This window comes from Chionomys nivalis, chromosome 5 (genome assembly GCF_950005125.1).
Source record: "Chionomys nivalis chromosome 5, mChiNiv1.1, whole genome shotgun sequence".
In the NCBI taxonomy this organism is placed as follows: Eukaryota; Metazoa; Chordata; class Mammalia; order Rodentia; family Cricetidae; genus Chionomys; species Chionomys nivalis.
This window is the reverse complement of record NC_080090.1, coordinates 76,266,688-76,281,690: the sequence shown is the minus strand read 5'-3', so window position 1 is coordinate 76,281,690 and position 15,003 is coordinate 76,266,688. Positions and strand designations below refer to the sequence as shown.

General features: G+C 34.1%; 1 protein-coding gene across 1 annotated transcript in view; it reads right to left on the bottom strand.

Moving 5' to 3' along the window:
- Window positions 1-3,784: 3,784 nt before the first annotated feature.
- Window positions 3,785-15,003, bottom strand: part of Cdc73 (cell division cycle 73) — a 121,368-nt gene continuing 110,149 nt past the window's right edge. The window contains exon 17 of the mRNA XM_057769200.1: window positions 3,785-14,343. Within this exon, the coding sequence (XP_057625183.1) occupies window positions 14,307-14,343 (37 nt within the window). The 3' untranslated portion in view covers window positions 3,785-14,306. The remainder of the gene's footprint in view (window positions 14,344-15,003) is intronic.

Here is a 15,003-nt window from a genome sequence, read left to right as displayed (position 1 = left end):
GAGACTGAATGAGCATGCGATCAAACCAGAATCTCTGAATGTGGCTGAAAATGGGGGCTAACTGAGAATCCATTGATAAAGGCACTGGGACTTGTTTCTACTGCATGTCCTGGCTTTTGGGGACCCTGGTCTATTTGGATGCAAAGCTTCCTAGGCCTGGATGTAGGGGGGAGGGCCTTGGACTTCCCACAGGGCAGGGTTCCCTGCTCTCTCTTAAGGAGGGAGGGTGAGGAAGGAGGGTGAGTGGGGGAGCGGGAGGGGAATGGGAGGAGAGGAAGTGTAAATTTTTGAATGGAAAAATAAATAACAAAATAAATAAAGCAAGCTACTTTGTTCATTAATGTGGGAATACTTTTTCCATATTTACTATTCAAGAATTTTATAAGAAGTTTTAGTATACTCATAGTCTACATGTTGAAACTTGTATAACGGGAACTGTTAGCTGTAAATATCTCCATTTCATAGCTTAAGCTAATTCTAAATAAAAGTACAAGAAGAGACAGTGCATACAGAAAGGCTTAACCTTTTAACAAATGCTTTTAAAGCAAGTGGACATTTAAAGGCCAAAAGAAAAAAAAGAAAAAGAAAAAAGAGCCTCACGAAAGTTATGTATTTAAAAAAAAAAGAAAGAAAGAAAAATAAATTGTAGATTTAAATGTATAACACCAGGGTATTTTAAGATAAAATCTTAAAGATCCCAAACTAGACAAGAAAAATTCTTAGAAAGAACAATCTACAGAAGAAATACAAAATTAAAGAAAATAGACTTCAATAAAATTCAAACTTTTGCTTTTAAAATGAAGGAAAAACAAGCTATACTTATTATCATGTTATGTCAAATCAACAAGAATCTTAAAAAATGTAACATGATTGCTGTCAAAAAACAGAATCTAGGGGTGGGTGTGTCCACAGACACATAAGGAACATGTTTAAAGGCCGTGGTGCATTACGAACTCTTTGGGGTTGACTGACCCTTTCACAGGGGTCACCCAAGAGCATCAGAACACACAGATTTTTACATTAAGATTCATAACAGTAGAAAAGTTACAGTTATGAAGCAGGAACAAAAATAATTTTATGGTTGGGGTCACCATAGCATGAGGAACTATAGTAAAGGGTCACAGGATTAGGAAGGTTTAGAAACACTGTCTTAAGGTAACAAAATCACATATACAATCAGTCAATATACTTATCTACCTATCTATTCATCCATCATGAAAAAAGAAAGTACGCTATTTGGAAGAAGAGAACCAGAGGAAGAAACTGGAGAGAATAATAGAAGAGTAGATGTGAGCAAAGTACAATGACATCCATGTATGAACATAAGTAAACCCACTGTATGAAAGCTTTAGAAACAATTTTAAAATAGCACCAATACAAACAAAAGGACAAGTTATACAGCAATGCAAAGATATGTGCAAGTTGCAAGCGTGACAAAGGAAGAACGTGTAGAAAACATAAGCAATCCTGCACAGTAGTAAGGGAGCACATGTAAGCTGAAACTACACAGAACCTAATAAACAGCAGAAAATTTTGTGACTTTAAATCATTGTCAAAGCTTCCTATTTTACATATGTATATATATAGTGCATTTATACACATACACATATTTTACAAGTACTAAAAGCTAAATTTATTTATTTATTTACTTAAGACATTAGAAACTTTCAGAATAGTGCCTTATTGTGCCATAACTTACAATACAGAGAACACGCATTTCCTAAATGGTCACCCTGAGTGTTCATACTGTTGTCGAAGCTAGATCAGCTTCTAACATTTTATGTTTCATTTTAATGTTATGAGATGTCTCTGGGTTCCTTTAGTGAAAATTTTTACCCCTTTGTGTGGGATTTCACCTTTTCCCCAGTTACGTCAAGAGGTTTACCACTACCAAATTCCACTAGCTGCACAGTTATTCTACTAAATGCACCACTGTTAACATCTTATCCACTATTTCCTACGGAATCCCATTTGTACCGCATTATAATTTTATTTCATCTTATAAATTTTATTTATGTGCTGTACTTTCATCTTTGTTGGACAATTCCATTTTTAAGTGATTTGTTTTCATAAAGTGTCATCAGGATTTATTGTCCAAAACTCAGAGGCTACACAAACATACACTTTGATTTCTACCTTAATAGAAGGTCTGTAGTGTTTACCAAAGGTTTTGAAAGAAGCAAGTGATCACTTACCATGACACCCAGCTGTTTCTTACATTGAACTCTATGGACTAGAGAGCTAGCCAGAAGGTTTGTACTTTATGCAACCATAACTAATATGCCATATTAACTGAAATTTGAGCTATGTGATTTGCACCATGATGGGGGAAGGGATAGGCATGCAAGGCCAGTGTAGTTTATACAAAGAATTCTCAGAACTCTGTGACTGAAAAAAAGTCAAAAGTAAAAACAGAAAGAAGACATGAGCACACATGTTGACAAAAATATACAGATAAAAAAATGTTCCTAAATATATGTTCAACTACAGTTTGCATCTACTAAAACATCAAAAAATTCATGATAATATCAAAGGCTGGTAAGAAACTGGAAATACTCCAACCCTCAAGGAGAAATAGTAAGAATTTAGAGGTGCAGTCACTTTGTAAAATAGTCTGACATATTTAAAGACTACGAATACACAGCTATCACACCATCCAAAAACCACATTTAAGGCCTATCAGAGTAAAAATTATATTCACACATTCATATGAAGGTGATTGCCATATGAGTTCTACTGCCCCCAGACACAGCTCCTGTCCTGAATATCCACAGGTGAATATTTGAACATACTACAGCACATTCATAGCATTAAATGCTACTCAGAAGTTTAAAAAAAAACTATTGGCACAGAAGCTGGTGAAGTTTATGGATAAAAAAAGCTCATCTAACAGACACAGTGTCTAACTGATATAGAGTATCATAGAATAGTTTCAAAATGACAAAATTATGAAGAATTCAAATAGATTAGCTAACTGCATGTGTTGAGACAGGAGTATTATTTAGTAATAGAGGTAGCACAAAGAACTGCTGTGCTGATGTCATATTTCTGTATCCAGACAGTGAGGATACTTACATAAATACACTCATGATGAAAAGATAAAACCACATGCAACTACACACTCAAAATGAGGACATAGACGAAACACATCAAATTAAAAAAGGAATGGAGGAGCACATTTATTGTCTCGGCATTCAATGGGGGTGTGGTGACATAGAAAACTAGACAGAGCCAAAACTGTGCATCTTTACCTACATATGCATCTAGTGTTTCTCTTTCATTTCATTGCTTTAAAGACAGTGTTTTATATCATATACCATAGCCCAAGTTAGCCATGTATTCCAGATGATTGTTCCATATCAGCCTCCTAAATTCTGGGATTACAGACTTTAACCACCACAGCTGTTAAAGTAAAACTTTTTAAAAATGACTTCTGACCCACTGATGCCACTTTCAGGCATTTATCCATTATATACGCATACAAACAGCTGCATATATTTCGTACACAGATAGATATATGCATATACAGGGATGTTGCTGTAGCAGTGACATAAGAACAAACAACTGTACCCATCGAGAATGCTTATATGGTGTTCACATAGCCATGGTGGAAAAGAGTATGTAGCCAGTTAAAAGTTTAGGACAGGAACTAAAGAATATGAATTTTAACAACCACACAACTACCCTACAAATTAATGCTTTTGACAAACACAACTATTTTTTTTATTTAGTGGTTCTAATACTCTTTATTGACAACTGTACTAAGAATTATGAATTTGGGATTAAAGAGCAATTCCAGAGAGGACTACTGATGAAGAAGACCCTCCTAAAACACAGCTGGCACCAGCCAACAGGCTGGGAGCATGGAATACACAATAACAAAGAAAAAGGGAAAGTTGGTGCAGTGCTAGCATCCTCTTCTGTATTGTCTCTTGTCCTTCAGACAGGAAAAATGGGTTCCACCAAGTGCCCCTTCAGCACATGCACATGAGACACGCACCATGGAACAATCCCTCTGAACGGTGAACTCAAGTAATTCCTTTTTATTATTATTTTACATATCAGATATTTTGTGACATTGACAAGAAAGATACAGTGTTACAGGTCTCCAAATCTGAGTAATCAGGGAGCATGCAAGATGATTCACTGAAGTACTGAAGGGAAAAAGGACAGTAAGGTAAGTATTTGTATTTAAATTAAGCTTTATTAACAAATAACAGATATATTGATACAGATGTTGTTACTTGCTCTGGATACAAAGTGAATTAAGAACAAGGCCTGACAGTGGTGCCCTGACTCCCTCATTCACCAACAATTTACAGACAGCTCACAAAACAGAAAAGTAGCACAAGAGGATCAGTAGTGGAAATGACAGCCAGCCATAGTAATTCAAGAAATGACACAACCGAGCTTTCTCCTAAATATGCTCTTTGCTAAATTACAAGGTTAAAAGTTATGAAAACAGATAAAAAAAAGTCCGTGAATATTTTTTAAGGAAAAGTGCTACCAGAAAACTATTTTTAAAAAGTTTACTGAAATACTTAGGGTTTGTGCTTTAGTGACTGAAAACCGAGCTCATTACCTAGCAAAAATTTCAAGTTTCACAATATAATGACTTGGAAATAACTTCTAGACCTACTTTAAAATCTCCAAAACATCAACATAAATTATTTTTTTAAATATTCCAAAATGCTTCTGTAAGCTTATTCTCTTCATTCCTACTTATAGGTTTTGCTAAAACAGCTCAGTACTGACAGTGTGGCCTTTTTCACAGAGTAGGACTTAATGACTAAACATATCACATTCATATTACAAATTCTCAGTTACTCTATCATAGGATATTCATTGTGATTAATTTTATCTTAAAAGTTTTAGGGGCACGTTCCTCAGATAAAGCTACTACCAGAAATCGCCTATGCATCCAAGAGTAACTTTGTGACAAGGTAACCTTATCTGAAGAGAGTTGGTTGCAGCTTTAAGTCTAGAAACATGCTTTTCTTTTTCCTTTGGGCATTCCTCTTTAGCCTAAAACCCAAAGACCTCTTTTTGCACGGTTTATGGGCATTTGAAAAATTTCAAAAGGAAACTGATCCTCTCAGGTGCTACCATTCCCAAATCTCATACTTAGACAATCGTGTCCACTCTAGTCAGCAGGAATATTTTTTCAGTTCAAGCAAAAAGTTAACAAAAATGTTGAAATGTTGCTGACTCTTTTGTCTTGCACACTACAACCAATCGCTGTACTTGCAAATTAGCTCCAAAGTCTGCCCACTTACCACTTTTCCACCAGTATCATAAGAGCCTAAATATTACCTGTTTAAATTACTGCAGAAACAAAAGAGCTTCTCCTCCTGGGTTTCCCTTTTTAACTAAACAGTCTATTTTTTAAACTATCAGTGACTCATATCACTTAAATATAAGAGCTTTCCTCTCAAAACCTCTCCAACAGCTTCTGCATTAAACAAAGGAAAGCCAGAGTCAGTGGTCTCACTGGGTCCATAAGACATCACAGAATTTTGTTTCCTAGTGCAACTGCTCTCGTACTTCAATTCCTGCTCCTTCACCAGCCCAGTGGCCTCCTTGTCAGTTCTCAAAGTAGTAAATATGATCCTAACTCATCCATGGCTTTGGATCTCTTCTTCACTGGAGTGCTTTCTTCTCATATATTCATAAGGCTATGTTCACCTACTGCACAAAAGTCATTTTATTTGTGCCGGTCCATCCATATAAAATAATAAATTGAGCCAAGGATGTAGCTCAATGACAAAACAATAGAGTGTACAAAGCCCTGGTTTTGATTCTTAGTGCTGTAAAATGGTGAACTCCACCACTTTATTCCAAATATTTCCTCTGCTTCATTTTTTTCCTGTTATCATTTGTGACCATTGAAAACAGATGTTTATTGTCTATCTCTTCACTTCCAGTGGGAGTGTGACTAGTGTTTTTGTTCATTAACACAGTTTACCATTGGCATAAATTAAACAATACTTACCCAAATGAAATATCTACCTAGAACTATATTTTCCCCCAGTGTTGCCTGGCATCAGTCAGTTTTTTCAACTACTGAAATTTCCCAATAATATTTACAAATTGTGCCTAATACTTCTTGCTTTTACTGGCTCTTCTTAGTCACACTCAATATGCTGTTTGTCTCTTGGAGGTTATGACCTTCATATCTTTTGAGTTTTGCCTCCTTAGCAAATTATTAATCTTGTACCAATTTGGCCACTCCTTTCTTTGCTAGTACTTTCAGGGTTTTATTTTGCTTTACAGAAAGCACAGTCTAAAAATTGTGTCAGGTAACTTTTGAAAATTCAAATTCTTTCATCTCAACCAATGAGGCAGTACTCCTGAGTGTTCTCACTATATTTTTTTTAGCTTGTATACTTTCCTTTGTCTATTGATCTAATCAGCAATGATCACAGGCAAGAACTCAATTACCTCTATTTCTGGGGGCTGATGGCTTGTTAATCAGAAATCTGTCAATTCAAACATAAGGAAATCTCCACTTTCCCCACTAAAGACTTGGCCTTTTCAAGCTCAATGAAAGTGAGCTCACCATGAGACCCATAAACACCACCTGAAGGTAGTCTTCTTGGCAGCATAAATGTGGACACCACCACTTTTCCTCTAACTCTATGATCTTTGAATGAAAGACTCAAGAGTTCAGAGCTCACTCCATATTCTGATAGACAGAACAGAGTGTAAACTATGTGTCCTGTTTAGTGTCACAGACACTTACCTAGAGATTAGGAACGATCACTAGAAGAGAAAGAGGGACGTGGGTTACAAGTAATCAAGCCTTCTCCCAGAACACCACTGGTGTTTAAGACAAACGTTAACAAATATGTGCTCAAGGATGTAATTACAGGGTGACAAGATGAATATACGAGAGGATAGTATAGCAAATACTACAACAGAAAAGTTGTAGAGAAATACAAGACCCTAATAAGCAACAGGACACTAGACCACTAGGAAGATGCTCAAATGTAGATTCAAGGCTTAAGCCATACAGTATCATGAAGTTCATGGCTTCTGTTTCCTCTATCAAGAAAAGGATAAGGCCACTTCTGGGTGAAGACAATGGAATAGTACTGGGTGTCAGTTGCATAATCAAGGAATTGGTAGGAAACTGAGGGAGGAAGAAATGGAAGAAAAAAAATAGCCACCAAAAACATAAAGCATAGCACCTCACGCTAACAAGGAAAGAGACACAGGAAGGGTAAGAACCAGAAGAGCATGTAACTAATTGCATGTAGGAAAAGAAAGTTGGTAACATCTGACCAGTTCTTATTCAAAGTCTACAAAACTTCCCCAGAGAAAAGTTCTCCATTAATATAAAACTCTTTCGTACCATCATTATATTCAGGGATGCTTTTTTTCTAGAGCCCAGCAGTCAGCTCACAACTCAAGTTAGCCTTCGTGTAAAAAAAAAAAAAAAGGGCATTAAAAAACGACCTGGGTACTTGCACTTTAATCTTGAATTTACACATCGCACATAATCTCCCTTTCTCATCTCTCAAGCCCAACTTGAGTGAAGCTTCTAGTGTAGAGGAACGCTCTCATCTCCACTAACTCTTCTCCTTGACTTACTCTTTGTGTAACTTGGATTTCACCTGCTGTGAACACATATAACCTAGCAAATGTCTCCAAATCCCTGGTCTGCTGCTACTTCTACCAAAAAAATTAATAAATAAAAAATAATAAAATAAGCACTTCAATGTTTCTGGAGAAATATCACATCAGAAGTCTGCCTAAGTCCCAAACTCACATTCTGCCATATTTCCTCTTTAAGTAAAGATTCTCAAATACTTTTTCCCGTCAAGGTCCAATGTCAACTTTATCCTTAAACAATTTTAAACCTCAAATATTTTATTCATGGCTCTACATTTGTTTCTGTAATGGGTTATTAATTACAAAGGCATTTTCAAACTGTTTCAGTCAAAACCACCATCAATATTGATGATGGTAAACTGTGCTAAAACTACTTTATGAGCTATAAGGCTCACTTTTCTATTTCTCAGTAATTAAAGTCCTGATAAAAAATCTTTCAAATCGCTCCATTTCAAAGGACGTTTACATTACCTGCCAATTTAAAAAACGATGCCATCACATTTAGTCTGTTAACTCTAGGAAGGCAGTTATGTAAGAATACACAACCTTGTTTCACCACAGTAAATAACCTGGTGTGTATCTCCCAGGAATTTGTTAGCAAAGAAAGCAGAGTCCAATAAAATATCAAAATATAATAACAGAATTTCTCAGATGGCTCCAGGTTCAGTGTGACCTCAGCTCTATTTATTAATTCAGTATTCTTTATAAGGATGAACTATAAAGCATAAATTATGGAACAAAGGATCTACTATAAGACAGACTACAGAGCTACTTGATTAGGTTTTCTAGTCATTTAAAAAAAAAACAGCTATTAAGTCTTCCAATTTACACAAAATGACCATTACTATATAAGTAAATTTTTAAAGAGAAACTTTTTTCGAAAATGAGAAAGAAAACCCTTACCTGGTAATGTGCTATTAACATGTACATCTCTGAGTCATGTTAATAACCAATAGCACATTCGCTTTATTTTAGTTCACAGACATGGATCTAAGAGCAGATGATTGAAGGGAACAGAAGAAAAAAGTTGATATTTATTAAGCACTTGTGAAAAGAATGAAAATGAGATTTGGAATGGCCCATTAAATCTTTTATTAAAAAACTGTCACATCAGATTCACATATTATTACTAGTGTTGCCAATAAGATAATGTTGTTAATGATTCAATTGTATTTGATTATATAGAAAGGTGGTTTGGTTTGAAATTTATAAAATGTCAAAATCAGAATATTTATATGTAAAATATTGGAATATACTTTTAATACTATTACAATAACAAGAAATTTGATATACTTCAACTGTAAATTCAGTAGGTCAATGAAGCTTGATAACTTTACGAAGAACTCTAATTCTAGAAATTATTTAACTTATTAACTGAGAGGGGAAAAAAAAAGACTAACTGGATTTAACTCATTAATTCCAAAAAGTAAACAGCTTTATTTTCTGAACAAAAAGACTATGTCTGCACATCTCATACATCATTTTATTAAAGAAAACATCTCAAACTCACAATACTTTCTGCCTTCTTGGTAGGTATGCACTGTATACCTGTGTATGTATATACACACACGTGTGTGTGCGCGCGCGCATGTACAAGTGTATAAACACACACACACATTCACATTTCCTTTGTTGTGTTTTGCTCAGGGCCTTTTGGGGGAATTAAGGGAAGGTGGATATATACCCAAGTTTTTCTTGTTGTTTTTTTGTTTTGTTTTGTTTTTGGTGGGGGGCGAGGGGGGAGTGAAGACAGGGTTTCTATATATAGCTTTGAAGCCTGTCCTGGAACTTGCTCCTGTAGACCACCAGGCTGGTCTCTAACTCACAGAGACCTGCTACCTGCCGTCTGCTTCCCAAGGCCTGGGATTAAAGGCATGCACCACCACCATCTGGCTATCTCCAAGATTTTTAATAGCAAAATGTTTCGTGTAAAATAAAGTCCACAATTTAAAGCTAAGAAAAATGGAATGAAAATGAGAATATTTCACCAGGTAACAGAGACCTCAAATGAAGCTCTATTTAGGAGTTACTTTGCTTCACAAACAACACTAGTTGATGATTAAGCAACCAGTGACAGAGGCCACTACCATAAAAGGGACTAAGTCACCTATCAAGAACTATAACTGGGGTTGGAGGTTGAGTAGCTTTACTTAGGTTTAAAATAGAAACAAAATGCAACAGCACACAAAATACTTGAAAAGATTATTAGCTTACTTTTGACATACTGTAATCCAACCTTTAAATTTTGGCACAAATCTGGTTGCAGTTCACAAACTTTATTCATATAAAAATGCTTACTGCATTTCAGTATATGGCAATTTATAACTTCCAAGATAGCCTTATGAACAGTTCCTAAATTACACACAATCCCAAACACATCAATGGCCTGAAAGCATTATTAACCTATACTTACTAAAAGGAATTCTTTATACATTCATTTGTACATTTTCAATTTTTCCTTAGTTGTCCTGCCAACATGGTAGTGCAGAAACTATGCTAGGGACAATACATACTTCTAAACATGGCCAGGAATACATCAAAAAATTTAGGACCTAATTTAAAGTCCCTAATCAAATTCTCTAAGTCAAGGTTAATCAATTCTCCATTATAAATTATAAAAATCATCATATGAAAGTGGATAATGGAAATTCAGTCCAGTAATTTCAAAGTGAACACAATTAAATTTAAACTTCATTTATTGGAAAAACAGCAGGCACCAGCTTTTCAGTTAAAAAGAAACTTCTATAGATTTTATCTAATAATTTTCTCAACATTCTATATGAATTTAAGTTAGACAGAATAATAAATCTTTTGACTTGTGTGTCTATGCATGTATGTGCATTCACACACATGCTTCAATAAATTTCCCTGGAGTGGGGGATTAAAAATAAATTTTCTCTAGTTTAACTATAATTTTGCATTTAAACAATTTCACAATCTATGGTTTGGAGTGTAACTAACTCACTGGGAGAAGTGCTTGCCTAAAATGCACATGGTTCTGGGCTTCTTCTTAAGACAACAAACAAACAACAAAACAAACAAAAACCCACAAAGACTAAAGCCACTTTCTAAATGATTCTAACCAGCTTTAGTAACTACTGTATTTATCATTTTGTAAAAAAATCTTTAAAATGTCAAATAATTTTGCATAGCTCATCAGTGCAATAAATAATCCCTTCCCAAAACCTTCAAAAAACAAACAAACAAAGAACACTGTCATCACTTTGCATTAAGAAGTCACAGACATTTTTATTTAGGAAATGTTTCTTCAATATTTATTAGTGAATTTTCATTTAGGTGAAGAACCTTTTTGTGTAGACTAACTCAAACTATGCCTTTCTTTTCATAATTGAATTATATCTTACTCTGCATAGCAAAGAAGTCAAATAGTTCTTTGAACTTAAATACTTGAGAATTTCCTCATCATGAATTAGTTCTTCCTGTATAAACTGCTGTTCTGCTGCTGCTAAAGAATAGTCAAGTAATAAGCAAACAGGAAACAAACTACAAATTATACTAATTAATAATGAAATATATTAAATGTTTAAATATTAAACAGCAAAATACTCCTTGTATATTAAATAAATAAGATTTGAATTTGTCATTTGGGGATATAGGCCAATATACTAATGAGAGATGGTCTAGTGCAAAGAGTGGCCTCAAAACATACATACACACACACACAAAACATACACAGAAGAAGAGAAAAAAAGGAGGGGGAAAACACAACATTTAATACTGGTATTACTTACAATAACACTTTAAGTGGGTGAATCTCACTCCTCTCTCTCTCTCTCTCTCTCTCTCTCTCTCTCTCTCTCTCTCTCTCTCTCTTTCACAAACAAACACACACACACACACACACACACACACACACACAGAAAATTATCTGGAAAACTTTTAAATATTAGTGACAATTGAGTTTATCCCAGAAAAAAGAGTAAGGATTCAGATATATTTTTCAAATCTCCTTAAATGGTGAGCTTCTGATTAAAAACAACTTTTTTTTTTCTTACTGTTACTTAGCACCAAGACTCCAAATAACAGACAACCTTCCTTTACAAGTAAGGCTGGCAAAAGTACCTCAGTTAGCAACTTACAGATAAACTGAACTTATTAATGTATACTCATTTTCATGAAACTACTCATTTCTTCTCATTGCTTACAATTCTTTATTCTTAAATTCTAAGATCAAATAAGGTCAAAACTATTTTTATGGACTTAATCACTTATGTTGAAAACACATCATCCATTTACACACATAAATAACTACCGAATACCTACATGTGCAAGGCACTATGTTAGGTGCTGCTGTAGAACTGAGTCACAAGAGAAAAATGAACGACTGGCTGGGCATAGTAGATCTTTATAATTTACTTTTCCCCTTTATTTTTATAATCACTATGAAATTTCATAAACTTACTTAGGGAATGAAAATGTTTAGATTAAAAAAATCTAAAATGTATATGCAGGTAATGAAAGAAAGGAGACTATGATACAGAAGGAAGAAGAGTTCTTAGCGAAGGGTAAGGAAAAATGAGAAAGAAAGAATATATGTAATAGGAAAGCAAACAGGGAACTGGAGGCAAGAGGGCTGGGGAGACCAGCGGTGGGCGAGAAGAGGACAAGTAAAATGGCATGTGTATACCGAAATGCTATCATGAAACTCAAAAGCTTCCACCTTGAATTTTTTTTAAATCTTAAAAAATAAAACAAAAAAAATTTCCCAGTGCACAAAAAGGATCTGATTTCAAGATACATGAAATTCATAGTTCTAGGTTTACTAAGTTACAGAGTATACCAGAAACCTTTGACTATACACAAAGCAAATTTAAAATAGAAAAATAAACCATGTTCAAAGTAGATATCAATATTCATCATACTCTGTTATCAAGTAAATTTCAGATAGTAAGAATAAATACCAAATCTCTTTATGGAAAGGTAGTAAGTAGTTCATGTCCACTTTGTAGTAGTCTTAACAAGTAATTTACATTAAAGTATTACAGGTTTGACTCACTGACTATTTTATCGTGGATAAAAGTTTATTCAATACATAATTTAAGAATAGATTTATATGCTGAGAAATTCTGTGAATAAACTGAGTTTTCTTTTACCAGAAAGAAAAGGATGCAGGAGAATGGGAAATTGTGGGTAAAAGCTACTAACACTAAAAATGTATTAAAGTCATTTAAAACATTAGCTGCTTCTCTTCTGGAAAGCCTACTGAATTCCACCTGAATAAATATCTTTTCTGTTTTTACTGATAATGGGTTTTTATAGTAAGTTAATAAAATAAATAATACTTGTTTCTCATCTTTATGATAGCATTAAATTCTAAAGAGGCTAAGTATCCTCACAAGAATGAAAGAAAAAGATAAATGTCTTACTGTTCTCCCCACATCCCCCAATTTGATAACCTAAAGATAGCCACTGAGGAAAACAAGACACAAGGTGGGATGGTCAATAGTTCTAATGACAAAAACTCGGTTTCAATGAATAAACACTCCTTTTAAATAGTAAAAGATAAACCAGGACTAAGGAGCATGGTCATTCATTGCAGCTTAGGATGCAACACTCTGTCTAAAGTAGAGAAATAGTAAAATACTTTACTAAGTTAAAATATAGGTTTTATATTTTATACCACATTGAACACACATAAAAATACCAGTGTTTTTTTTTTTTTTTTTTTTATCTTGTTTCTGTTCAGACACGTAAGCAAATGTGTTCTTTGGTGCCTGGGAATTTATCAATATTTAGGGATAATGGAAGATAAGAAGTCCCAAGTTGACATGTGTACAAATAGAAGACTCAAAAATTCTATAGCATATAAGAATCAAACTTAGAATTTCAAGTTACACTGTAACTAGGTTGATACGTACTCAGTCCCCCAAATCATACTTTAGTTTCCCAAGTAAAAGTCACTACAGCCTATTACACTTTAATTTTTGTTTTTTTTTTTTGTTTTTGAGATTTCTTTTCAAGTGGAAACATATCCCAGATAGAAATATATCACTTTAAGTTTAAAATCATCAAAGTCAACAAAGAGAATGTACATTCATTAAATGTATTCATTTACAAAAGAAATCTTGAAAAGGCTGAGTTCAAAAGAAACTGAAGACTTGTTCTTGATTTTTCATTATTCCTTTTTAAACATGAGTTAGTATAGACATAGTATAGACACGGGCTGACTTTCAACTGATTTAATAATTACTTCCCTTTGGTGGGGTTTTGAAGTTCTAGACTCTAAAATTTAAAACCATTCATGAGAGTATTTTCCAGTAAAAGGAATCATAGAGCAATGAAAAATCAGAAGCAAGATGGCTTAGAGAGCCTAATAACTTCTAAATATACACACATTTATAACCTGTATTTATTTCTAAAGAAACAAATTTTAAGTAATGCTAATTTAACCAATAGAGAAAAAGCTTCTATCAAAATATACAATTTCCATTACAGACTAGAAGGCTAATATTAAAAAAATAGTTGTAAGCCAAAAAAGTTTGCTTGTATGGATGGGAGGAAATGCCCCTTTGAAGCACACAGCATCAAACAAGGTCTTATAAAAGACTGCTCTGTGGCCTTCTTCATTTGCAAGTTCTTGATGAATTCATAAAGCTTGGGTTTCAGTCTGTAGATCAAGCTATATCCATGCTTCTTAAACCAAGTTTTCAGAAAAGGAGGAATCAAATGATTCAGAATCTCAAGTGGGATTTATGCTTTACCATGTATCTGGAGAAAAAAAAAAGAATAATAGGTTATAATGGTGATACAAAAATATAATAATGGGTTGTAATGACAATACAAATTTTGAAATTTTAAGAATATTACATGTAAAAAGGGGTGACTTCTTTATAAATTTAAAATCACTAAGGGCAAAATACTGTTTTTACTAAGCAGCTGAAAACTAGATTCTGGAATTTCTGAAAAATAGTAAGCAAAAAACATTTTCTAATTAAATTCTATAACCTAAGAGCTTATTGGAAGTATATTTGTCTTACTACCAGTTATAGTCATGACTGAGAAAACTGACGCAATCCAATGAGAGATACCAAACAAGAAATAGTTTTCAGGGAACACAATAGCAGCTGAGTCTACAGTATTATGATAATTCACTGTTCTTATGTTTGTAAGTTTCAGAACAGTTGTTATGTTAAAAGACTTAACAGTTCTATCCTAGTAATTCAAATAAAATTCAAGCTTTCAGGGGTAAAGCCCAGGTGTCACCTGACACCAGGCTCCCTAAGCAGATAGAAAATGAAATTAAGGCTTCTGAGGTGTGGGTGGGAGGTAGGGCAGGGAGTAGGTGGGGGGAGTGGAAGGAGGGGAGAGAGTGCGAACTGGGATAGGTATGTAAAGTAAAATTGTAAAAAAAAATTTTTTAAAGAAAAT